Here is a 26976-nt window from a genome sequence, read left to right as displayed (position 1 = left end):
TTCTTGCCATATACCTGACCTAAGTGGAATCCTCCCATATCCTGACCTAAGTGGAATGCTGCCATATACCTGACTAAGTGGAATCTTGCCATATTACCTGACCTAAGTTGAATCTTACCATATACCTGACCCTTTTGTGGAATCCTTCCATATACTTGGACTAAGTGGAATCTTGTCCATATACCTGACCTAAGTTGAATCTTACCATATACCTGACCTGAGTGGAATCCTTCCATATACTCGGACTAAGTGGAATCTTGCCATATACCTGACCTAAGTAGAATCTTGCCATATACCTGACCTGAGTGGAATCCTTCCATATACTCGGACTAAGTGGAATCTTGCCATATACCTGACCTAAGTGGAATCCTCCCATATACCTGACCTAAGTGGAATGCTGCCATATACCTGGACTAAGTAGAATCTTGCCATATTACCTGACCTAAGTGGAATGCTGCCATATACCTGACGTAAGTGGAATCCTTCCATATACCCGGACTAAGTGGAATCTTGCCATATACCTGACCTAAGTGGAATCCTCCCATATACCTGATCTAAGTGGAATCCTTCCATATACTCGGACTAAGTGGAATCTTGCCATATACCTGACCTAAGTGGAATCTTGCCATATAGGCCTACTGACCTGAGTGGAATCCTTCCATATACTCGGACTAAGTGGAATCTTGCCATATACCTGACCTAAGTTGAATCTTACCATATACCTGACCTAAGTGGAATCCTCCCATATACCTGACCTAAGTGGAATCCTTCTATATACCCGGACTAAGTGGAATCTTGCCATATACCTGACCTAAGTGGAATCTTACCACATAGCTGGCCTAAGTGGAATCCTCCCATATACCTGACCTAAGTGGAATCCTTTCATACACCTGGCCTATGTGAAATCTTCCCATACACCTGACCTTAGTGAAATCTTCCTCAGTCATTTTTTAAAAATCAATTAAATAAACAGCGTGTACATAAACAGTGACAAGGCTAAGCGAATAGCTGAAGAAGAATGAAGCCTTGGAATATACTTCCAGTCGTGTTTATCTGTGTCCAAACCTGAATATTCGATAGCAAGCATATATAAACAGTGCGCTCAAGAAGTGCACACGAGAATATTCAACAGCAAGCATATATAAACAGTGCGCTCAAGAAGTGCACACGAGAATATTCAACAGCAAGCATATATAAAGAGTGCGCTCAAGAAGTGCACACGAGAATATTCAACAGCAAGCATATATAAACAGTGCGCTCAAGAAGTGCACACGAGAATATTCAACAGCAAGCATACATAAACAGTACGCTCAAGAAGTGCACACGAGAATATTCAACAGCAAGCATATATAAACAGTGCGCTCAAGAAGTGCACACGAGAATATTCAACAGCAAGCATATATAAACAGTGATTGAAGAGAGTTCAACAATCTTGGAGGTTGTGAGTTTTGAGAATAGTGTTAGTTGGGAGGATAAAATAAATAGGTGAATGCGCAAGGAGTAAGGACAGAAATAAAGGTCAAACAAATGTATGAAGTCAAATACAAAGGCAAGGAAGTGTGAATATTTTGCAACGCTGCGTAAGGGGATGGGAATGTGGTATAAGTGTTTGGCCAGTGATCATCGTAAATTGCCCGAGGAGTCTGGCTTGTCTATGCATTAAGCATATTACAGTTCCGGCAGAAGCACATGTGATGGAGGACGTACAGTACATATCATACAGCTTCGTAGTGCTGAGTGCTAGCTTCCTATCGCGCGAAGGCAAACCTGGCTTTTGTTGGAGAGGGCCTGTCAGTCGGTGCTGCTCGCCTGCCCGCCTCCCACACACCCCGATACTCCAGCGATCGATACCTATTGCCGGTCACCCGGGAAGCCTAATTAACATCTCATTATGCCAATATCTTGGTGGATGTAAACGGGGCCAGCATTTCAGCATTTGGGCCGACTGTTATCGTGTGACAAAGCCAGCAAACTCACTAAGCCGACAGATGCCCGTGAACATCCGCAGATGATCAGCCCGATATCGTGGACTGTCACGCATCAAGACGTCCACAGCTGTCACGCTCTTCCTAGCCCCCTGCGATTCCTGTTTGGGGAAAGGCTTACGGAAATTGGGTGAGTGTATATAGGTTGATAGCCTCCTCATCACATACTAGCTTTGTTTCCTAGCGGATTGGCTGGTTCCTGTCTAATTGGTTGGGTTATGTTGTTGTTAAGGATGAAGCATGTACTGTTCCCTATGGTAGATGGTTTATGCTATCGGAGAGAGGCATTGCGAAGCTGTCAGGCAAACTGATATTGATTGATCCAGCCCGCCATATGTCAATCCTCTACCGACAACAATGGCCAGTATGTAGATCTGCTCAGAATGGCCTCTGGACAGCGATGGACGTGATACCGCCTGACAAGTTGGCCGGATCAACATGGATATGTGGCCGCGAGCATGTAGTTACGACCGGGATTGGGGATGACTGGTACAGAAGGGCTCTACACTCTGCACTAGCTGTTATCACTCACCGGGTAACGCAATATTAACAAGAAACAGCTCAAGAGATCCAGATGGGCGAGTGCACCCATGCCTCTCCGCAGTCCAATTATCTACCTTTATTTAGTGCATACATTGCATGGAAAAACATAGAGCATTGCTACCATAAATATATGAATATACGTACACGGTGTAAAGCCAAGGTGGACTGTTAGAACCAGTAGGGTAAGCCTCTATAGACCTACACATAGGCTCTTGATATATGCTGGAATGCAAGACGTGTAAACATAGCCAAAGTCCTTCTGACATGGAGAGACTGATCGAATGTCGGCTTAATCTCGGATTTCCGGCCGTAAAACACTTGTGAACGGCCCGTATAGTTGGAGAGGCAGCGAGTGTTACCTCACACGAGGATTAATTAGGGGTTACGGTTTGCGTTCACTCAATTGCATTCGCGGTGCTGTTGTAACCTGAGACAAGGGCACTGGAGTGAATCAGTGAGTGCTTGGGGTTTAACGTCATACTCAACAATTTTTCAGTCATATGACGGCGAAGGAATCCTTAGGGGTGTATGTACTGTGCCTCCTTGTTGCGGGAAGAATTTCCACCTCTTTTATCTAGTGCTGCTTCACTGAGACGACATACCGGAGGCAAGTAAGCTGCCCAGCCCGAACCATTATACTGATACAGATCGACCAGTCGTTGCACCATCCCCTTCACGCTGAGCACCAAGCGAGGAAGTTACAACTTCCTCTTTTAAAGTCTTAGGTGTGACTCGACCCAGGATTGATCCTGAGTCTACCGTGCCCGAAGCGGACGCTCTACCAGCTGTGCTATCCGGTTCAGGGGCCCTAGAAGGTAAGGGGAAGGGAGTGTTAGGGCACGACTTTGAGGAGCCCTGACCTTTCCCTCATGACACTCTACCTGTTATGTTCATGCCTCCCTTCCGCCCCCCCCCCCCCCCCATCTTGCACTGACACTCTACCTGCCATGTTCATGTCTCCCTCCCGCCCCCCTCCCCACATCTTGCACTAAACACTCTACCTGACATGTTCATGTCTGTCTGTAGTTAATTGTAGGTAGTAGAAACGCTTACGTGTAGTTACATATAGATAGTAGAAACACTTACCTATAGTACATGTAGGTAGCAGAAACACTTACCTGTAGTTACTTGTAGGTAGTAAAAACGCTTACCTGTAGTACATGTAGGTAGCAGAAACACTTACCTGTACATTTAGATAGTAGAAACGCTTACCTGTGGGTCCATGTAAATAGGAGAAACGCTTGCCTGTGGGTAGTAGAAACTCTCACCTTTAGTTAGTAGAAACACTTACCTATAGCTACATGTAGTTAGCAGACACGCTCACCTGCAGTTACATGTAGGTGGTAGAAACATTCACCTGTAGTTACCTGTAAGTAGTAGAAACATTTACCTGCAGTTACATGTAGGTAATAAAAACGCTTACTTGTAGTTACATGTAGTAGAAACGCTCACTTGTAGATATGATATAATGAAATTTACCTAATGTTTTATAGACATTTCATAAACTGACCTCTCCCATATAGACATAGTGTACCAGCGCCCAAGGATTCCTTTTACCCAAAGTGAGGTGGGTAGAATTCGCTGATCTCATTGACACGTCAAAAGAAGGTTTTTACATTTAAATATATCGCTTTTATGGAAACGTAAATCCTGGAGTAGTGTCAGGCAATGTGAAATGAAAATGTCATCGCTTTCCTTATTGACGTCTGCCTATTCATCATCCCGGCAGTGTCAAGTCGATCTCTCAGTAATCGGTGTTACACGCTTTTATAACCCAGTCTATTTCAGACTCGGTTCGTGCAAGTCTCCAGGGTAATGTTTAATTAGTCTTTAATCTAGTGCATGTTTCAAACATTGTTTTCGTGTAACATATCAGAGAAATTGACCTTTGGTTGTCTTTTGGTTGATGTTTTGTGCACGTTTTTGCTCTGGGGCCACTCGATTCTTGGCCTTGACAAAGATATTTTTGGACCTTTGTTTTCCATGAACAAAAATGCATTTTAAAATGGCTGTTTTAGAAGCCTAATGAAATCCTGTGTGATCACGATAATTAGGCCTGTCCACCAAACAGGAACCAACTCCGGATCCTAGGAGAGCAGTTGCCCGCCCTCAAGAGTTCTGTTACACGCTCAACGTATATTTTATAGACACTCATCAAATCATCCTAACATCAAAGCTTTGGATAACTAAACTCCCAAGGGCAAGTAGGTTAGTGAAAAGTTCATGGAAATAAAATGTTTAAGTTTTGATACCGTTATATTTCTGTCGGCTGAAGGGAAAGCTATAAGGTTGACTGTTTTAGTTTAGATACTCTTATGTCTCTTCAACTATTCAACGCCTTTATTTCCTGTTTCTTGATTACATCGATTACCGCCGGGACGGAAAAGAGAGACTTGAGGTGGTTGACACAGACACTGGAAAGTCCCTGCCTTATTCCTTAGGTTTTGTAGCAGGCATTTGTTCCCTGCTTAGTGACTGACTACCACTGTCACCTCGAGCAGCACGACACATCTTTATGACGGCGTCGTCGCTTGAGTGATTTCGTGTTTCTAGCTGGATTGGAGTTTACATATGGCAGATACTGTGATAAAAGCAGTCAAATGGAAGAAGACAGAGCTAATAATCAATTTGCCTAAATGTTTCCATTGTCTTAGCTTGGCGATTGCCTCGGTAGAGGCCTGTAATTAAATGCATTATCTAACGGTTGTGCAAAAAATGTAAACAATGGATACAGTTTCTTTATGGGATATTTATAAATGAAGTACGCGGCATAACGCGAATGGGAATTATGTCTCGTAATTTGAAAATACACTCTATATTTGTCATTTTCTACGATTTTATCTCCTCTCTGAATATTCAGGAAAAGTGATTGCAAAACTTATCAAGTTAATCTTTCTTGTGTTGTATTGTTTTCTGGCATTTTTATGTTTTCTGGTCATCCTGGGAGGAGGACATTCCGGTGTGTTCAGCTCATCTAACTGGTACAGATATCCCAGCAGTATATAGGCTCTCCCTGTTAAGTGGAGAGGGGAAATGCATCCTCCTCTTTACTGGCTATGTCTGTACATAAGTCTGACCTCCAGCGATTTTCCATGTGTAGCTTTTCAGTCGACTGTGCAGTTTAGCATTTCTCCAGGGTATGGCACACAGATACAGAGTCTATGGACGGTTAGCTGAAAACTGCAACAAAAATGGTGATATTCAGTGTTTTCAGTGTGTGATATGCGAATTGCTGTGGGTTTGTTTTTGCAAGTATATGATGCACATGTTTTTGGCAAATCTGATACAAATTGGGTTTGCAAGCTTGTGGTACATTTGTTTTTGCAAATCAACTATTCTGACCCCGTAATACAAAATCTCGTAAACCTGTGATACATTTGTTGTCAGTTAGCGAAAGAAGAGTTCCCTTGGCTGTGTGATGCGCTTGTTAACAGTCTTTGATAGTCAGTTTTTTTAAGCTTCCTTTCTAGCTGTGAGTGTCATGCATGTGTTTCTTATCTGTGATATTATTCTCTTAGATATGTGATGCATATCATTGCCTACTTGTCTCTATTTACTTTAATAGAATGGAATGTCATCTTCATATGACGTCTGCTTCCACCCAACCTCCCACCCCATCTCGCCCACCTCTCCACGGCTATGGTTACCCTTACTGTCTGATATAACGTAATATGTCCCTTGGTAATTAAGACATGACCAAGCGAGCAATTAGCGCTCCCGCCATGTACCACATCGTGAAGCCGTTGTATCTGCCCCTCCCCTGTACCTTGCCGTGATGAGGATGTGCAAAGAGTGGAAAATTGTGCGCATTACAGCAACCTGACAGTGTGCTATCCCCACACACCATCTAGTCATAACTGAGTGTTTCAGGCATTAATTGCCTCATTAGCGATGTACACATGTACAGTGTATGTTAGCTCTCTGGGTTGTTTCGTCTCCCTGTCCCTGCCTGTAGTTTGTCTACGTGAGGTCATGTGTTACCTCAGGCCACCGGTTTAATCATAGAGACCCGTCTCGTGGCGGACGCTGGTGACATTAAGCCGCTGTCAAATAGCTGGAAAATGTCACCATCAATGGTATCGCCTATGTGACACGTGGTTAGTTTGATAGCTGCAGCTAAAACAATTCCCAGTGTTACGGTAAGTGATCTTGTAAGCTTCTTGCTGTTTCTGTGAAATTTGTAAGTCTTTAGTCGAAAGTATCCTTGGCGAAGAATAGTATGTTGGGGAAAATAATGTGTGAATAAGGAGATATCCGTGTTGAAAAGGACGGAGACAAATAGAATGGAGACACAGTTATATAAGAGTGACGGCCACAGTTTGAGGACGATAGTGGCCATATTAGGATCGATGGAGAAGCTGACCTGTGAAGAATAGCTGGTAATAGCCATGTTAAGAATAGTGCAGAAACCGATTTGTGACAAATAGGATGGTGGACGTACGACGAAGAATAGTTGGGATTGTGGCCATATGTTAATATTGAACCATAATGGAGAAAATAGCCTGTGGTATACTGGTCTGTGGACATGTAGAATGGGCGGAGCGGTTTGTGTTATTACTCTTGTGGTGAAATGGGCTGTGGCCATGTAGAATGGGCGGAGGGGTTTGTGTTATTACTCTTGTGGTGAAATGGGCTGTGGCCATGTAGAATGGGCGGAGGGGTTTGTGTTATTACTCTTGTGGTGTACTGAGCTGTGGCCATGTAGAATGGGCGGAGGGGTTTGTGTTATTACTCTTGTGGTGAAATGGGCTGTGGCCATGTAGAATGGGCGGAGGGGTTTGTGTTATTACTCTTGTGGTGAAATGGGCTGTGGCCATGTAGAATGGGCGGAGGGGTTTGTGTTATTACTCTTGTGGTGAAATGGGCTGTGGCCATGTAGAATGGGCGGAGCGGTTTGTGTTATTACTCTTGTGGTGAACTGGGCTGTGGACATGTAAAATGGGCGGAGCGATTTGTGTTGTTACTCTTGTGGTGTACTGGTCTGTGGCCATGTAGAATGGGCGGGGCAGTTTGTGTTATTACTCTTGTGGTGTAGTGGGCTCTTGCCATGTAGAATGGGCGGAGCGCTTTGTGTTATTACTCTTGTGGTGTACTGGGCTGTTGCCATATAAAATAGGCAAAGCAGCTTGTGTTATTACTCTTGTGGTGTACTGGTCTGTGGCCATGTAGAATGGGTGGGGCAGTTTGTCTTATTACTCTTGTGGTAAAATGGGCTGTGGACATGTAAAATGGGCGGAGCAGTTTGTGTTATTATTCTTGTGGTGTACTGGTCTGTGGCCATGTAGAATGGGCGGAGCAGTTTGTGTTATTACCCTTGTGGTGTACTGGGCTCTTGCCATATAAAATAGGCGGAGCAGTTTGTGTTATTACTGTGGCCATGTAGAATGGGCGGAGAGGATTGTGTTATTACTCTTGTGGTATACTGGGCTGTGACCATGTAGAATGGGCGGAGCAGTTTGTGTTATTACTCTTGTGGTATACTGGACTGTTGCCATGCAGAATGGGCGGGACAGTTTGTGTTATTACTCTTGTGGTGTACTGGGCTCTTGCCATGTAGAATGGGCGGAGCGGAGTGTGTTATTACTCTTGTGGTGTACTGGTCTGTGGCCATGTAGAATGGGCGGGGCAGTTTGTGTTATTACTCTTGTGGTATACTGGGCTGTTGCCATGTGGAATGGGCGGAGCAGTTTGTGTTATTACTCTTGTGGCGAACTGGGCTGTGCTCATGTAAAATGGGCGGAGCGGATTGTGTTATTACTTCTGTGGTATACTGGGCTGTTGCCATGTGGAATGGGCGGAGCAGTTTGTGTTATCACTTCTGTGGCGAACTGGGCTGTGGCACGTAGAATGCGCGGAGCGGATTGTGTTATTACTTGTGTGGTATACTGGGCTGTTGCCATGTAGAATGGGCGGAGCAGTTTGTGTTATCACTTCTGTGGCGAACTGGGCTGTGGCACGTAGAATGCGCGGAGCGGATTGTGTTATTACTTGTGTGGTGTCCTGGGATGTGGCTATATAGAATGGGCGGAGCAGTTTGTGTTATTACTTGTGTGGTATACTGGGCTGTGGCCATGTAGAATGGGCGGAGCAGTTTGTGTTATTACTCTTGTGGCGAACTGGGCTGTGGCCATATAGAATGGGCGGAGCGGATTGTGTTATTACTTCTGTGGTATACTGGGCTGTGGTCATGTAAAATGGGCGGAGCGATTTGTCTTATTACTTTTGTGGTATACTGGGCTGTTGCCATGTGGAATGGGCGGAGCGGTTTGTGTTATTACTCTTGTGGTGAACTGGGCTGTGGCCATGTAAAATGGGCGGAGCGCTTTGTGTTATTACTGTTGTGGTGTCCTGGCCTGTTGCCATGTAGATTGGGCGGAGCGGTTTGTGTTATTACTCTTGTGGTGAACTGGGCTGTGGCCATGTAAAATGGGCGGAGCGCTTTGTGTTATTACTCTTGTGGTGTCCTGGGCTCTTGCCATGTAGAATGGGCGGAGCGTTTTGTGTTATTACTCTTGTGGTGAACTGGGCTGTGGCCATGTAAAATGGGCGGAGCGCTTTGTGTTATTACTCTTGTGGTGTCCTGGGCTGTGGCCATGTAGAATGGGCGGAGCGAATTGTGTTTTTGCTGATGAGGTGTAGTGGCCTGTTGCCATGTAGAACGGGGCAAACTTTTTGTGTTAAGAAAAACTTGTTTTAAGGGTTGTGTGTCAGGCCTTGTAACGTTTATATAACATCAGAACGTCACTAACGCCATTTACGCCAAAGGACGGTATAAGCATGGGTTTTAATTACGTCAGGGACCTAGCAGGAAAAGCTGTTAAGCTCAGGTGGTTTGCTGTGGAGGGAGAGATACGTCGACACCGGTGAGATTGCCCAGTGATTTATGGGCTGTTCTGTGCTTGATAAATATTTTAACACGGAAGTTATAATTCATGGGCAGGTTTTAAATGAGTGCGTGTCCGTTACGTCTGTTGTTGGAGGTGGTTGGCTATAGCTGACAGGGAGACAAAGGGGGTGCTGATTCCCCATGGAGTCATTTTCAGTCTGTTCCGAGATTAACGTACCCAGAGATCATTCAGGGGAAACAGACGAAATCTTCAAACTTGCGAGCCGGCATTTGACGGGGTCTTTTTTCACTTGCTGGAGGCAGTTAAATAACAGGCGATGTTGATTATGTGGGTTTCCCAGTGGTTAATCGTCTCCCGGCTGTCTCGTGTGTCTTCCCTCCATACAGGAAGGAAACAGCCATGGTGACAGTACATAGATGAGCATGTCTCTTCTGTCTTCCCTCCATGGTGTCAGTACAGAGACGAGCATGTCTCTTCTGTCTTCCCTCCAAACAGGTAGGGAACAGCCATGGTGATAGTACAGAGACGAACATCTTCTGTCTTCCCTCCATACAGGAAGGGAGCAGCCAAGGTATCAGTACATAGACGAACATGTCTCTTCTGTCTTTCCTCCATACAGGAAGGGAACAGCCAAGGTGTTAGTACAGAGACGAACATGTCTCTTGTGTCTTCCCTCCATACAGGAAGGGAACAGCCAAGGTATCAGTACAGAGACGAACATGTCTCCTGTGTCTTCCCTCCATACAGGAAGGGAACAGCCATGGTGAACATATAGAGACGAGCATGTCTCTTGTGTCTTTCCTCAACAGACGGAGGGAACAGCCATGGTGATAGTACGGAGGCGAGCCTATTGTGTCTTTCCTCGACAGAGGAATCGAACAGCCATGGTGTCAGTACAGAGACGAGCATGTCTCTTGTGTCTTCCCTCCATACAGGAAGGGAACAGCCATGGTGACAGTACGGAGGCGAGCATGTCTCTTCTGTCTTTCCTCCATACAGGAAGGGAACAGCCATGGTGTCAATACATAGACGAGCATGTCTCTTGTGTCTTCCTTCCATACAGGAAGGGAACAGCCATGGTGTCAGTAAAGAGGCGAGCATGTCTCGTGTGTCTTCCCTCCATACAGGAAGAGAACAGCCATGTTGACCGTAGGGAGACGGAAGAGAACAGCCATGGTGTCAATACATAGACGAGCATGTCTCTTGTGTCTTCCCTCCATACAGGAAGAGAACAGCCATGGTGTCAGTACATAGACGAGCATGTCTCTTGTGTCTTCCCTCCATACAGGAAGGGAACAGCCATGGTGTCAGTACATAGACGAGCATGTCTCTTGTGTCTTCCCTCCATACAGGAAGGGAACAGCCATGGTGTCAGTACATAGACGAGCATGTCTCTTGTGTCTTCCCTCCATACAGGAAGGGAACAGCCATGGTGTCAGTACATAGACGAGCATGTCTCTTGTGTCTTCCCTCCATACAGGAAGGGAACAGCCATGGTGTCAGTACATAGACGAGCATGTCTCTTGTGTTTTTATCTTCCCTCCATAAAGGATCAGTAAGAAGTAAATTGTATTCTAGAGTGTCTGTCTTAAGGAGGCAATGATAACCCATTTTAGCAATCTGCATAACTGGTTATTTTCAGAGCTTAAAGACACAAACGCCATTAAAACGGGTAATTTATTAGTGACAAATGGATTCTGTTTCAGGTAAGACTATGATTGTCGCTGATGTGACGCCGGTACTCCTGGTGACCCACCTGTAGCAGGGTCATGTCACGAGATGTAGCGGCTGAGGCTGAGGTTACAAGATTAACAGGGCTTAGCCGCTAGCCTGGCCATGCTACCCTCGGCACATGACAGATGTATAATTTAATACTCACCCATACATGATGAGATAACCAAGGAAAAGGGCATACTTGACAAACAAAACCTCATTACTCCAGGTAAGGCCGCCAGAAATAATGGATTACCTGCTAGAAATTGTATTTCTATCTAGCATTATTGCAAGTGTCCTGCTTTATAAGGATTTGCATCTGTATATGCATGTACATGTAGCATCTGACTTTCTACATTGTACACCTGACAGTGCTAAACGTATATTTCTGTCAATGGTACAGCCGGTTTCATTAGCGGCCTTATATCATATTTTATTCTCCTCTTCCATTATTCACAGAATACATTAATCTCAACAGTCGAGAGTCGAGTTCCTCTTGTGTCGCCATGGATACACGCGTGATTTTTACAAAGAAGGGAAAGTTGAAGCACGCCGATGGCTATAATGGTGACCTTGATGTAGGGAAGGATGATTCTTCTGAAGAAGATGATGTGTTTATAGCCGATCCCACCATAGACATCAATGGCTCTCTCACCAAACCTCTTATGCATCCCAGACATAGGTCAAAACCCAAAGGTCACAGGTCACGACCTTGTTGTCGTCTGCTCAGGCCTGTGTTGTGCTTTTTACTTCTCGTGGCCGCCATGGGATCCCTGATGTCAGCTGTATTGTATTTTGTAAACCACAAGAATAAGGCAGGGGACAAGCTTTCCTCCATACAGAGAGAAGATGCAAATATTTTGGGTTGTTATCGGATCTCATCGGAGGATGTGTGGGTAGTGGGAATCCCTAAGCTGATCACTGAGTCCGCCATCAGGCTGGTTGATGTGAACCAGGACGGGATACTGGACGTGATAACGGGATTCGGAACAGGTGAGGCAATGCTGTCTGCGGACTGGTTTGAAATCTTACCTAAGCCATTTGAGGTGCCACTATAAGTCCTCGCAATAAACGACAGCTGTAATCATAGCCTATGTACGATCCTTCCCAATGCCGCTATACGTATAAATGTATGCAGAAAGAAACACATATGACGGAGGTACTTGTAGCTTGATCCTTACCGCTTCCGAGTGCATGAAGACAATCTTGTAAGAACGCAAGGAAGTATACACTTAACCTCGTAAGCCGCATTCCCAGGAATCAAATATCAAGCAAACTTAATGGTTTGTCCTCGGCAGTGACGGTAATATCCATGAAAATCCGCAGTTGAGATTGTGCAATTACTGTCAAGGTCGAGTGCAAAAATAAACATGTTGGCAGCGCATTAGGTGAATCCATTCCGTCCGTCAAAGGCATCCAGCGCGTCAAGGACATCCACGGATCTGCATCAAGCCATTTCAGTACTATTCTCTGTTTGGTTTGGCGCTTTTACACAACTAACAAATATAGAAGTGCATCAAAGATGTAGAGCATTCCTCCCATGCCTAGTTAGATTATTTAAGACTATAAAGAATTGGATTATGTCCGTCGGTGTTGTACGCACTAACAGGAAATCGGCCATGGTTATGGGTGGGCTGAGGAAACTGGTGAGAGGCCAGAAGAATCCCTTTGTATCTGTGCGGTTATCTCAGGCAGCTTTCTCAGACAGAGATTCAGCCTCAAATACTGCGATATCTGTAAACGCACAGTACATGCAGAACATTTCTGTAAAAATATGCACCGTTTTCTCTTGCTTGGCGAACCTATGGAAAATCCGGTTTAAATGGTATCAAAAACATACGATGAGCTTTGAAGACGGCAAGCGTTGGCCTTTGTCTACATGGTTCATGTGTTACTTTTTGTGTCCACACCACATACAAAAACAATTACATGGACCGTTCTCTAATTTGATAAAATACATTCAATTTCCCAAGGTTTTAACTTACTCCTGTTTCATTGCTAGTGTACAAAACTCCGGATTTGGTTCCAGAACACTTAGCCTCTGATTTTTCTGATCTTGTTCTTAGACATACATAGACATACATAGTTACATTCAGTTTGTTAGTCCTTAATTAGTCCAGTTATAGTAATGGATGTGTTAGCATGGCCCTCCACGTTGTTCACTATCTGACTGTATACGCCACTGTTTTCCGTCTGTCCACAGGGGCGGATGGCTACAACATCCCCGACATTGTCTGTGATATTTACTTCAACGGCACGAAACCTTGTCATGGCGGCTTGCTGGCGTTAGAAGGCCTCACTGGGCGTGAGCTTTGGAGGCACTACGCTCCTCACGAGGTGTTTGCCCTCAACTGTAACGCGGACCTGAACGGAGACGGCGTCTTTGATTGTCTGGGAGCAGGGCGCGCTGGGGTAAGTCTTTCGTCAGTGTATACTGTATGAATTACTTACCTTGGCAAAAGAAGGTCATCCATAGGGGATAAGAATGCTGACGATACCGTGAGCTGTAATCTCGCTCGTAACGGAAGCTAGACGGATTTTTCCTTTTCCAAACACCCTGGCGCAGATCTTTATCAGTAAGGAAGACCATGAGCTTTAATCTCGCTCGTAACAGAAGCTAGACGGATTTTTCCGGTTGCAAACACCGTGGCAGATCTATTTATCAGTCAGATAGACCATGAACTATATTCTTGCTCGCACCAGACCTTAGTCGAATTTTTTCCCATTCAAACACATTGGTTCTGACTTATTTATCAGTACGATAGACCGTGATCTGTAATCTCGCTCGTGCCAGAAGCTAGTCGGCTTTGTCCGGTTGCTAAAACTCTGGCCCGGACTTATTTATCAGTAACACAGAGCGTGATCTGTAATCTGGCTGGTACCTATTATCAGCCCACAGACAGGTACGAAAAAGACAAGGTGTGTACGACACACCGGAAGTCAGTCCGGTTCCAAACGCCCTCGCCCGGACCTCTTTATCAGTAGATATACCGCGGTTTGCAAACTCGCTCGTGCCAGAAACTAGTTGGCTTTGTCTGGTTCACAGGACGCTAATTCAGACCCATTTATCAGTAAGAAAAACCGTGATCTGTAATCTCGCTCGTACCAGAAGCTAATCGGCTTTGTCAGGTTCAATCCGCAACTGGCCCAGACCTATTTATCAGTAAGATAGTTCTTACATAAATCACTTACTCCCTGAAACTTAATTTCTGTCGCAGGTGTTTCAGGCGGTAAGTGGTAAAGAGGGGAGACTACTCTGGAATTTCGGCAGCCAGGAGGCAAAAAACGACATCATGAATTTGTATACGCCTCAGTACATCGATGATTTGGATGGTGACGATGTTATAGACATTCTGATAACGCACGGTGGGGACCCTCTTCAGAATCCAGGTGAGCTTCAACCACTGACAACATCTCTATATGCACTTATTAACTCACAACTATCAACTTAATAACCCACAACAGGGAGTTTCTGTTTTAAACATTGAAGATCTAAATTCAGGTTCATATGGATGCTTGTGAGATGTGACGGACATCAATAGTGCTTTTCACTTGGGCTTAACACAATTAAATATCGTCCGCCATATATGTGTGTGCTCAGACCAGATCAGCCTCATATATGCTTCCATTAGCTAATGTTCACAGGTTGACATTAGATGCCATGAGTCATGTTATCAACGGTGTCACGTGTATTGACATTGACATATTGTCATCAGAGGTGTCTCTGTTGACATAAGATGCCATCGGGGTGTCTGTATTGGCATAACATGCCATCATCGGTGTCTGTGTTGACAGCAGATGCCGTCAGCAGAGTCTGTACCTTGAAGTCAGGGCTGCCTGTTTCTGTGTTCTGCCAGGAAGCAAGCATCGCCTGTCGGGTCGGCTGTTGATCCTAAGCGGGAGAACTGGGAAGGTACTGAAGTGGGTGGGCGTGCCGGACAAACGGGAAGTGTACTACTCACCTCAGATCTACCAGAGACGGGACGCCAGCCGGGTGGTGCTGTTCGGGACAGGCGGGGAGACCCACCCCGGGTCGCTCTGGTATATCACTCTTCAGGATCTGTACGAGGGGAACATGGGCAGGGTGAGGACCTGACTACCAGACAGATCTGTATTGACAAGTTATTCGTAATGCTAGTTCATGGTATACGTAATTATCGTGATAAACACGTGTTCCTTCGGTATTTTAAGACATCTTAGTCATCTGTCTGAAGTGGCAATGTGAAGTATAGCTGGGAAGATCAGTCTATGTGCAAGGGTCTACATTCTGAACTGGACGACTTGGTTTCGACTGCTTGACTTTCCCGGTTTTGTATGTGTCAGGCGGAGCGTATCTACAAGGACGAGCACAAGGGGGTGATGACGCCCCCGGGGCTGGTGGACCTGACCGGAGACGGTGTGAAGGACATCGTTATGGCTATGTTTAACTCCACAGTCCTGGCCATTGACGGCGAGACTCACAAATACCTGTGGAACTACAGCTTTCCCATGTCCGAGTCGTACAGGTAAGCCAACATCAATGGTATAATGGGATAGCTTCAGTGCAGGCGGAACAACTATCTCCCCATAAAAGTCAGATCATTCCAGTTCGAATGTTGGAGAAGACTAAATCTAAACATAGAGAAAATCACCGGTAATAACATGCCGACATAATGTCCCAGACAGATAAGTAATATCTTCTGTCTTTGAAATCGCGACCATCCATAAATATAGAACCATTTTAAAAGGAGACATTGGCGTGAAAGGAAGGGGTCATGTAAAAAGCGGCATTTATGACTGATGTGTATTGCATTTTGCCGGTGTATGAACTGTATCAGGTGTTGCCATTAGGTAGGCAACTCATGAATGTCCTATTGACGAGAAAAGAGCGCTTGCTGACAGCTTGGTTACATGTGAGCATTGCATCCTCACCGTTTCTTCTTAGTTTTGATTGAGTGAGTGCTTGGGGGCTTAACGTCTCTTTGTTTTGATATAACAGTACTCCCGCCATTGGATTCTACAACAATGACAGTGTGCCGGATTTCTTGGTGAAGTACTCATTTGGGCCAGGGTTCCCTCTATATTACCACGCAGAGGTGAGAGAATACAGCTATATACCTGATTAAGACAAACACATCACAATGGTTAACATTACACGTACCTGAAAAGTTCGCTTATATTGTGTTTTCTAAGGGAGCTAACGCTTCTAACAGCTCCGTGTTAATGTTTGCACCCATTGTGGACATTCATTTGCTGCCTACAGAAAATGTATGAAGCCTTTCCCACAGAGTCTATAACGCGGAATGACGCGACATTGCAGATATTACATGTTGGACTTGTTGTTTCAGACGACGGTGCTTGACGGACGCACAGGTGAGTCTCTTTTAGAACAGACAATCAAGGACAGTGTGGGAGCCCAGGCCTCACCTTTGACAATCAGCGTGCAGGGGCACGGTAATGACATCTTCCTCTATTGGATAGCGGACTGTAAAGAGCACGAGGGGGAAGGAGGCGCCTACAAGTTCATCAAAGGTTAGTGCGCCATTCAACACGTTTTGTCACACCATCTCTGCATGGTTTAAATTACAGACTTGCCTAAGTTATCTGTAGTTATGGTTACAGGGTCATTTTGAATATTGCCGTAACCGTAAACATGCCCAAGGAAACGCCAAATGAAATATACCTAAAAATGTACGATATGCTGCACAGTTCAGCTCAACACATGAATTCATCCACATACCGAAAGCCTCTGCATATTAAACCCCTAACTCGAGCTAGTCATCTCAGTTCGTAAAATACAGCTAGGCTCTGCGTCTATGCTTTATATGTAACTCCCATATTAATCATCAAGCTCAGGGTTGTTTCTTGGTATTGTGCATGGAAAAGCCAATTGCCTATTTGTACAGTGGTGACGGTTGTTTGTGCTATAGGGATTTGTTTAATCCGTGCCTAAGAGGCATCGGAATGCGGAAACTGTTAGAACCACCAAGTGTAAACCTCTCAGTAAGAATCCCTTTTTTCACAGGTACGAACGTGCATGAGCAGAGTCGCTCGGACTTCTGCAGGCTCCGGTTCAAAACCAATGGTTTCTCCAAGCTTTATGCTTTAACCTCCCGTGTTCCTGTGCCAGGGAAAGCCATCTACGTCTCGGGTGAGTTTAGGCTGTCTCCACAGATGATAGTTTGCTACAATGAACTTGTGAACATTATTACGCTCAAATGATGCCAAATTTCCATAGAAAACCCGACTGGCTTGTTTTTACTTTCACATTTGACTTACCGCTGCGGTGTCAATGTGATTTATACAGGTGTTCAGAATATCCTACACTTAAACACAGCCCTGAATCCACAAATGAGCAAATCGGATATGAATAGAGCTAGATTTTGAAATACATTATATTCATGAGATTCAACAATAATATTGTGGCATCTTCAACGATATGGTTATCTAAGGGCGTTGATATATGCAGGCAGCTGTGAATTTTGAATAAGCATATTTTGTTTGAACAAGATGAAAAGACTAGTGCCATTATGAATGTCTTAAACATCCATATAACGATAATTTTGATGTCTGCTTTCATTATTGTAATAGAAATGTTTCGCGGATTCTCTCTTGAGCTGACAAGCCTTGTGCATTTAGCTTTATGTGCAAAACTCTGCTAATCATATAAAATCAGAGGACTCCCTCCAGCTCCATCCTGATCAAGACTTTGATCAAGACTTTGTTGTGTCTTTGTTGTTGTGTGTGTGCATGGTGGCCCCTTATTCCATTGGTGATGTTGCTGACTTTGTTGTGTGTGTGTGCATGGTGGCCCCTTATTCCACTGGTGATGTTGCTGACTTTGTTGTGTGTGTGTGCATGGTGGCCCCTTATTCCACTGATGATGTTGCTGACTTTGTTGTGTGTGTGCATGGTGGTCCCTTATTCCATTGGTGATGTTGCTGACTTTGTTGTGTGTGTGCATGGTGGTCCCTTATTCCATTGGTGATGTTGCTGACTTTGTTGTGTGTGTGTGCATGGTGGTCCCTTATTCCATTGGTGATGTTGCTGACTTTGTTGTGTGTGTGCATGGTGGTCCCTTATTCCATTGGTGATGTTGCTGACTTTGTTGTGTGTGTGCATGGTGGTCCCTTATTCCATTGGTGATGTTGCTGACTTTGTTGTGTGTGTGCATGGTGGTCCCTTATTCCATTGGTGATGTTGCTGACTTTGTTGTGTGTGTGCATGGTGGTCCCTTATTCCATTGGTGATGTTGCTGACTTTGTTGTGTGTGTGTGCATGGTGGTCCCTTATTCCATTGGTGATGTTGCTGACTTTGTTGTGTGTGTGTGCATGGTGGCCCCTTATTCCATTGGTGATGTTGCTGACTTTGTTGTGTGTGTGCATGGTGGTCCCTTATTCCATTGGTGATGTTGTTGACTTTGTTGTGTGTGTGTGCATGGTGGTCCCTTATTCCATTGGTGACGTTGCTGACTTTGTTATGTGTGTGCATGGTGGTCCCTTATTCCATTGGTGATGTTGCTGACTTTGTTGTGTGTGTGTGCATCGTGGTCCCTTATTCCATTGGTGATGTTGCTGACTTTGTTGTGTGTGCATGGTGGTCCCTTATTCCATTGGTGATGTTGCTGACTTTGTTGTGTGTGTGTGCATGGTGGTCCCTTATTCCATTGGTGATGTTGCTGACTTTGCTGTGTGTGTGCATGGTGGTCCCTTATTTCATTGGTGATGTTGCGGATTTCAGAGGACCGGAAGTGGGTGGAGAGCAGTGTTTGGATTAACACAACCCAAGAGGCCCTGAACTTCGTCCGAGACCACCCTGAGCATCTCCACGACTATTTGGCCTTTTCTGCAAAGACCCAGATGGCCGATGAGGCCAAAACTGCTAAACGCAAGGTAAATGAGCGCCTTCACATCACTACGAAATGATACAGTCCAAGGGCCGATTTGAAGAAAGTCAAGGTTTAATACTTCAGAATAATGCATGGTTCACAGGCAAAGAAGGTAGCATTTCAACTGATTTGTCTTAACATGACATTAGGCCATTCCACATTTAACCTCCATAGTCATAAAATAAAGATTTAAATCAAATATAACATTTGTCAGAGCTGGCAATGTGAAATTGGCTCTCATTTTGAACAGTACAACAACGAAAGTATACTTTTTGCTAGCCAGGCTGAAAACCCCATGCTGTTACCCCATGTGGAGAGCCTCTTTCTTTCCGAAGCTCTAATCTGGAAACTTTTCGCATTTTACGTTGCATGACCCATTGTCCAATGTTTTTAATTGTTTAGGGTGATGGTCAGAACCCCCTGTCCGCCCGGGGACCACCCATTGCGTTGGGCGATGCCATCAGCACGGACTACAGCTCGGAACCGGACAGTCCGCAATATGGTCAGTTGTACGATGATGACCTGGGCACGGACACTGAGCAACTGACCCGGGACAAAGTGTACGATGCCTTGAACAGAGTGCTGGGAGAATACGAGTCGAATGGCCAGGGCAGATACAAGCCACAGTCAGGTTCACAGGGCAGTGGCCTGGGATACGGAAACTATTATCAGCCCACAGACAGGTACGGAAAAGACACGGTGTATAAGAGATCCAGAACGATACACCGGAAGTCAGAAGACGAGACAAGGTCGCGGTCTGGAGTGCCTAAGTACATCATGAGGAGAAAACGTAGGAACGCTGAAGGTGTGAGCATGGGTAGAAACAGAGAGCCTGACCAAACTTCCCAGTTTAGCCAAGAAAACATTTTATTGACTTATAAAAAACTGGCAGCAGAGAAACTTGCTCGCTTTTTGAGCGAGCACGAAGTTGGTGGTGCGAGAAAAAAGCGACATGTTGGACCCCATGACGAAGGGGGCCTTCAGAGGTTGCTGTCCACTGGAACTGTGGCCCCCACGACACTGGAGCCCGATCACCCTGACTACAACCACACCGCCGACGTTGTGTTCGCCACATACTGGTTCTTCCCGGCCAAAACGCAGGCCATACTTCCACAAGACCAACACTGCATCGACCAGAAGCTCTCCCAAGAGAAAATTCGATTTGATGTGAAGAGTAGGTATCAGCTACAAATATTATCAGATTGTTTGCAATGTCTGCTTTACTTAATGCGGTCTTATACTGATTTCCTGTCGCCGTAAATGAAGAAATCCCTGCTAGCACATGAGCTGATAAATAACTACATGTAAAGGAGCGCCTGGTTATGAGGGATTATTTGTATATATCACCCACTTTTCGTCTGCAGTCAGCCAGATTGCTCTATAATACACCGACAGATCGATATGGAATAAGTCTGTTGACTGAATGTATTTTGTTAAATATAGCACACATATGCTATTAATTTAACGTAAAGATCTCAAAAGCCTCTCATCAATGCGGGCGCTGTGAGTTCAAGGCCAGTTCATGCTGGCTTCCTCTACGGCCACACGTGCGAAGGCCTGTCATCAGCATGCGGACGGTCTTGGGTGTCTCCTGGGCTCTGCCCAATTTCCACCCCACATAGTGCTGGCCGCCGTCATATAAATGATATATACATATGAGTGGGTTTGTAGTGGCACGCTTGATTTTCGTAGACTGGTATCCTACCTGTTCTTGTAACATGCATTCCAGTATTTTAAATATACATTTTATTCATATGCCACTCGTAGACCATGACTAGGTGTTACATGTAGATAATTATAAGACCTATTTCCAAATCAATATATGACTCCAGTTGCCAAAGGAATACGTAAGAAAAGGCAGTAAGGTAAGAGAGAAGCAGTCAGCCGTTGTCAGTGATATCATGATGTCAGGAATTTGAACCTGTCGTCGCTTCCATCTTTGGTGGATTTGAGGCTTAGACATCACTGTAGTTCAAAAGTCTCCGTAACTTAAGCCAAATAATGTATTTATATCTGAGTTCCGGATGATCCCGAATTCATGCGACTCCCAACAGTCACGTCTCTCTAATCTATAAACTGCTCAACGGACAGGCCTTGAGCTCGAGTACATAGATCCTTCCTGGATGAGGAATGTTGCCCGCCTAAAACAAGTCTCACGAAACAGTTAACTCCTTTCCTTTACTGGTAAATAGTCGCCATGAGGCAAACTGCTCACACACTGTCAATTTTCCATCAGTCATGTTTAGGATCCAGATTATGTAGCTCCATGTAGCAAGGATACCACAGCAAAGGTAACAACACAGAAAGTAACGACGAAATGCTTGTGCACAGTCCGTATATGTTAAAGGATTCACGCTATATTCAGTGTATTGTTTTTTATTTTTTTTTATTGGCCTCTTAATGTGAAACTTACGTTGTGAGCATGTCAATCATTAAAGTCTACAGAGGAAAGTTTAGAATGTTAGTACATTCACAATCTCATTCTCCCGTACAAGGTCATTACTACGGGATGGACCACGATGCGTACGAGCACGCCATAACGGACGAGTGCCTGGAAGAGAGCAAGCACCAGCTGCCGAATGAGGGTACATACGAGAGTCAGACGTCGTACAACCCGTACAACGTCCACATGGGCCAGATGACAATCTACAGGTAACCTAGTTGTGCTCCAAACATCGCGAAGTAGACGACATACCGTATTGGTCCAGAAGTCCAGAAGGTGTAGTCTTTGTTAGTAATTATATTGTGGCAAAATTTCTGAACTTACATGGTTTAAGAATTGGGTTTAGGTGTGCTGACTCATGAATCAGCTGGAAGCATGGTTAAAATGCAGGCTTATCACTGGATGTTACCGTCATCGGTCACAAGGGAGCTTGTCAGCTTGGCAGCTAGAATGGACGAGTTCTTCCATTATCATTACACTATGTGGACGTGTTGTATTATCATTACACTGTGTGGACGTGTTGTATTATTATTACACTATGTGGACGTGTTGTATTATCATTACACTGTGTGGACGTGTTGTATTATTATTACACTATGTGGACGTGTTGTATTATCATTACACTGTGTGGACGTGTTGTATTATCATTACACTGTGTGGACGTGTTGTATTATTATTACACTATGTGGACGTGTTGTATAATCATTTACACTATGTGTATCTTTGCTCTCTGTGGACTTGTATTATCGTTGCTCTGTGTGGAATTGTATTATCATTACATGATTTGGGCGTGTTGTTGTATTATCTTTGCTTTCTGGTGACGTGTTGTATTATCTTTGCCTCTGTGGACGTGTTGTATTATCTTTCCTCTCTGTGGACGTGTTGTTATATTATCATTACACTATGTGGACGTGTTGTATTATCTTTGCCCTCTGTGGACGTGCTCTCTGTGAACGTATTGTTGTATTATCATTACACCATATGGACGTGTTGTTGTATTATCTGTGCCCTCTGTGGACGTGTTGTTGTGTGATCTTTGCTCTCTATGGGTGTGTTGTATTGTCTTGGATCTGTGTGGGCGTGTTGTTGTATTATCTTTGCTGTCTTGATTGGTGTTTTACGCCGTACTCAAGAATATTTCATTTATTCGACGGAGGCCAGCGTTATGGTGGAAAGAAGCCGGACAGAGCCCAGGGGGAAACCCACGACCATCCGCATGTTGCTTGCAGACCTTCCCACTTACGGTCGGAGAGGAAGCCAGCATGAGCTGGACTTGAACTCACGGCGACCGCATTGGTGAGAGGCACTTGGGTCATTGTGCCGTGCTGGCGTGCTACCCCCTTCGGCCCCTGTTGTTGTATTTTCTGTTGTTGTATATTGTTTTTACACCTTGTTGATTTCCTGTCTTTCAGGATACGCGTGAAATGCACATGTGATCAGGCTGAAATCGTCCGCACGGGAAAACAGTGCAGTCGGGTATTGCCTTTTGCAGAGCAGCAGTGGGCAGGCTATATGGGAAGTCACGGAGACAGCCATTGGGAACCGCGAGACTGGGAAAATCATATCAGCATATTACTCCCTGATGTCTGACCGGACATATATATCACACAATAGGCCTACATGGACTAGTTACACAAACATACTGATGGGGAGTTACATGAACACTTGTATATTTTCTGTCTTGTAAAAATGTGTATGTGCTTTAAATACTGTTGTGCAGAGTTATATTTTTGTCAGTGTATATTAATGAGAGAACATAATTTACGACGAGTTTTTGATGCAATTAATCTATAGTAGCTGTGGATTAGAAATAAAAGCGAATAAAACCCTTTGTATAATGAGCCTCCATATCACGGTATTCTTTTTTTTTTTTGGAATTGAGGAGTGGATAAAGTAAAATCAGAAAATTATATACATATATATGTATATAGTTTTCGAATCGTTCGACCACCGTAAATGTCGTTTCTTCGGTTTCCATAGTTCATTTTTATTTTATTGAAGTCTTCTTTGTTGATTCAAACACGATTTATTTTAACTTCTGCGTCTGGCTTTCACCATAGCTTGTTCCTTTCCAGTGTGTCGTTATTCACGGCTCTGTTCAACATTTTTCAGATCTTATATTAATATATGTTTGTTTATTTATTTACTTACTTGATTGGTGTTTTCGTAATCCTCAATAATATTTCTCTTATAAGGATTACAATGGCGGCCAACATTATGGTGAGTGGAAACCGGATTGAGCACGGGGGAAACCCACAACTATCAGCAAGTTGCTGTTAGATGTCATTAACTGCGCAGATCCTAGGTCAAAGGTAGCTGGGGCACTAGTTACATGTACGTACGCAACATAATTAGTGTCACATCAGGTAGCTTTGCTCTATGCAGGGGATATAGTTCATGAAATGTGAAATATCCCTTCTCAAAGTGAACTTAATTCAAAATGATAGGACTGACGCGTGAATACGATTCTATCCGACAACTTGCAAATCTCTCTATAAAGCGCAATTTTGCCTTTCTTAACTAACAAGAGTTGGTGTTCATTGAATTCCAATATACTTCTAGTTACTGTGGTGAAAAATTAAGACGCAGTTACACTAGGAAAGATAGGTCACTCGAGTGTTTGTGCCAGAGATAAAAGGTGTCCTAAGGTAAGCCGGCTTGATTTAGGACTTTTTTTTCCTGATTTCGCTTGCCTAAATTAGTGCGGCCTGCAGGCGAAACAAACGTCAGATCGACCTTGGAGGCAGATGAATCTACTGATCAACGCATAAACACAAGCAGTCATAAATTGGTGAAGTGAACGGAGCCTGCTCCAAAACTGGCCTGCTTCAGTCCGTCAAATCTAAGCTTCTGTAACCGCGGCATTTGTGGCAGTTAATTTGTGTTCATCCAACTTCTGTCTTGCATAACTCATTATTCTGGTGAAAAAGAAGGCAACAATGCAACATGGTATTCATCCAACAGCCAGCCTCATCATCAGGCTACTTGCTGAAAGTGTAGAGGCAATGGGGTCATCCAACTCTCCAGGATCGGAAGCAAACATTATACAAAGCAGTGCCGTGTTTCCATCTATTTGAATAAGATTGCCAGCCTCGATTTGTCATGGTCACCTGTGTTGTTACTGAAATCATAAGTGTATTTAACGTAGAGGGCACTGCTGTTTAAGGAAAGAGAAAATTTGGCTCTCATTCGTAAAGTCAGGGAAGCCCATATGGCAGGTGCCTTTCCAACTGTTTACCACATCTGGTTATTTTGGTGAAATAACAGAGGCAATAAAGCAATTCTCGCAATTAAGTGTTCATCCAACTGAAAATTAAATCAAGTTATGTTGTTGAAAATTAAGTAGCAATTCAGCTGGTATTCATGCGACCGTAGTTTTACAGCTCAAGTTCGCTAAATACAAAGTACCCAATCATATGTGTTATTAGCCATAGAGGAAGCGGTCTTCAAAAACAACACGCAAACAACAGACCGTGATTGGTATGCAGATAAAAGGATCTATAGTCCTTAAATCAAATGTAATATGTAAGTTGCTGACTGGATAGGTTACTCCCTAGTTACTGAAAACTAATTCATAAATGACAAAGAAATATGTCAGATCTTTACCAAAATGCTGACTGTACAACCATGGATGTATGAAGAACAGAAATAAAACAGCTAAATCAATGGTTTTGTCATACAAAACAATAAAAAAGAAGGTATAAAAAGTATTTAACAGTATATATATGCCACAACAAGGAATAAAGTCTATGTATTTATGTAGGTGTGTGTAGGCCCTATGTACAGGTGACTGTTAATAATGCTGAGTTTGGACAATGATCAGAGGTACACAGTCAGATATCATCCACAATATACACAGGTCATCACACAGGCCAGGTAAGACATGGATTTGTACAGAATGCTCATCGTACTACACAATTTACCAAAGCCATATAGCTGCGTCACAGCTCATGGCTTGACCCAATAAGGAACTGAATATAATTCTGTAATTCTTCAAAAAAAAAAATCTATACATATTCGTTTGAAAAACTCTGCATTCTTATTAGCACTTTTCTCTCTGACCTTATTTGACAAGACTTACACGACAGGCTCATTTATGACATGTATACCAACAGTAATTTGCAAAAAACATACATCATTCATTATCTGGATTTCAACACAATCTACTCAACTGTAAGCATAAATAGACTTGTTCAAGCATTTAAAGGGGTCAATGGAAAACTGGAATGTCATTTATCAGACAAATGCAGACTTCCAATTCAGCCTTCCACAAATTAAAAGGTACTGGCATACAGGAAAACAATATGCATATAGCAAAACGAAAAGAAAAACCCTTTCCGTTCACTGTAAGTGCTTGTCATACATTTGTTAGGCATCATCAATAAAACAGATTTACCCTTATCATCAATTTCATCACCCTAGAACAAGCATCATGGATTCACCTGAAAGTAGTTTACCCACATGGGAGCTAACTTGAACCTACTGCACAATGGGAATCTCCATAACTGGTCCTAGATACAATGTACACATCACTTCAGCCATATTTTCCTGATCTTTACAGCAACATTGTGAAAATCTGGCCCTGCAGTTTCCAGTCAAGCTCATGTAAGGTGTATATAACATAGAAAATCCTACGGTCAGTCGAGCTGTCACAGTACAGGTCATTTTAACCACTCCTCCATTAACGCATTTTTTGGACAATAATATTACTTACTTTCTGTGTCCTGGTGGGCATTGTTTTTAGTTTTAATGTGCTTAAAAAAAGGGAAAAATTCATAAAACACTGCATGGCTCTTGGATAAGAAAATTAAAATAAATAAAAAAGACAAATTGCCCAAATGTTTCTAAATTCCAGGTTTGTCCCATAAATAACATAATAGAGCTAGTGCCAGTACAGATTTCTGCGGCGCAAATGTAAGTTTAGTTGTAAAGTTAAAAATACATATTCTGGTTAGTTGTCTCCCCTGCTACTGGTGTTTCGCTACAAGACCACTTTTTCCAACAAGCCGAGTGCTAATACAAAACAAAACTAGTGCATTTTTATCACCAACAAAACCTCTTGACAACTGTCAGCATTTACTGGAATCTATAAAGGTTTGATGAAGCAATCCTTCCTCAAAAGGGGGTGATAAAGCAAGGGAGATATTCTTGTTTGAATAGAGCACCCTTTGTATGTCCCCTCACATGGAATGTAAACCGTTGTCTTTACATCTTCCTATCTCTTCAATATCAACAAAGCTGAACATCTTCCTATCTCTATCATATCAACAAAGCTGAACAGTATCATCTTTAGTCAGGAACTGTACCTGATGAAAAAAAAAACATCAGGCTGTTGCAATATAAGTGGCTGATAAATAGATGTGTTTGTCTCATGGAAATTTGAAGTCATGATTCAAAAGTTCAACTCTGGAAATCCAGGAGATAGAAATCAATTTACCTTCCTGACACAATTTGCTCGTGATAATGCAGCAATTTTCCCGGCTGCCCTTCATACCAACTTTCATTACAACTATCCTGACATAGTATTTCAACAAGAACTAAATGTCTCACCCACATGTCATAAAGCAAGACTTCTG

The 26976-nt window shown here is 43.7% G+C and overlaps 1 protein-coding gene across 7 annotated transcripts; it reads left to right on the top strand.

The window, feature by feature from the left end:
* Positions 1-1925: 1925 nt before the first annotated feature.
* On the top strand, positions 1926-23238 carry LOC135481843 (uncharacterized). Of its 7 annotated transcripts, none has more exons than XM_064761570.1 (14): positions 1926-2115; positions 11083-11318; positions 11549-12082; positions 13293-13501; positions 14308-14479; positions 14947-15173; positions 15413-15594; positions 16068-16164; positions 16417-16600; positions 17094-17219; positions 18810-18961; positions 19360-20131; positions 21453-21609; positions 22813-23238. In XM_064761570.1, the coding sequence occupies exons 3-14, from the start codon at positions 11596-11598 to the stop codon at positions 22988-22990; spliced, it is 2943 nt and encodes a 980-aa protein (XP_064617640.1). In that variant the 5' UTR covers positions 1926-2115; positions 11083-11318; positions 11549-11595; the 3' UTR covers positions 22991-23238. The 7 variants fall into 7 exon arrangements, with proteins under 7 accessions (XP_064617640.1, XP_064617646.1, XP_064617644.1 ...); XM_064761576.1 differs by lacking the exon at positions 1926-2115 and adding an exon at positions 2614-2710; XM_064761574.1 differs by lacking the exon at positions 1926-2115 and adding an exon at positions 4717-4736.
* The last annotated feature ends 3738 nt before the right edge of the window (positions 23239-26976 follow it).

Source organism: Liolophura sinensis, chromosome 1 (genome assembly GCF_032854445.1).
Source record: "Liolophura sinensis isolate JHLJ2023 chromosome 1, CUHK_Ljap_v2, whole genome shotgun sequence".
NCBI classification, from domain to species: Eukaryota; Metazoa; Mollusca; class Polyplacophora; order Chitonida; family Chitonidae; genus Liolophura; species Liolophura sinensis.
The sequence above is the reverse complement of the archived record's forward strand: the minus strand, read 5'-3'. Positions and strand labels throughout refer to the sequence as shown.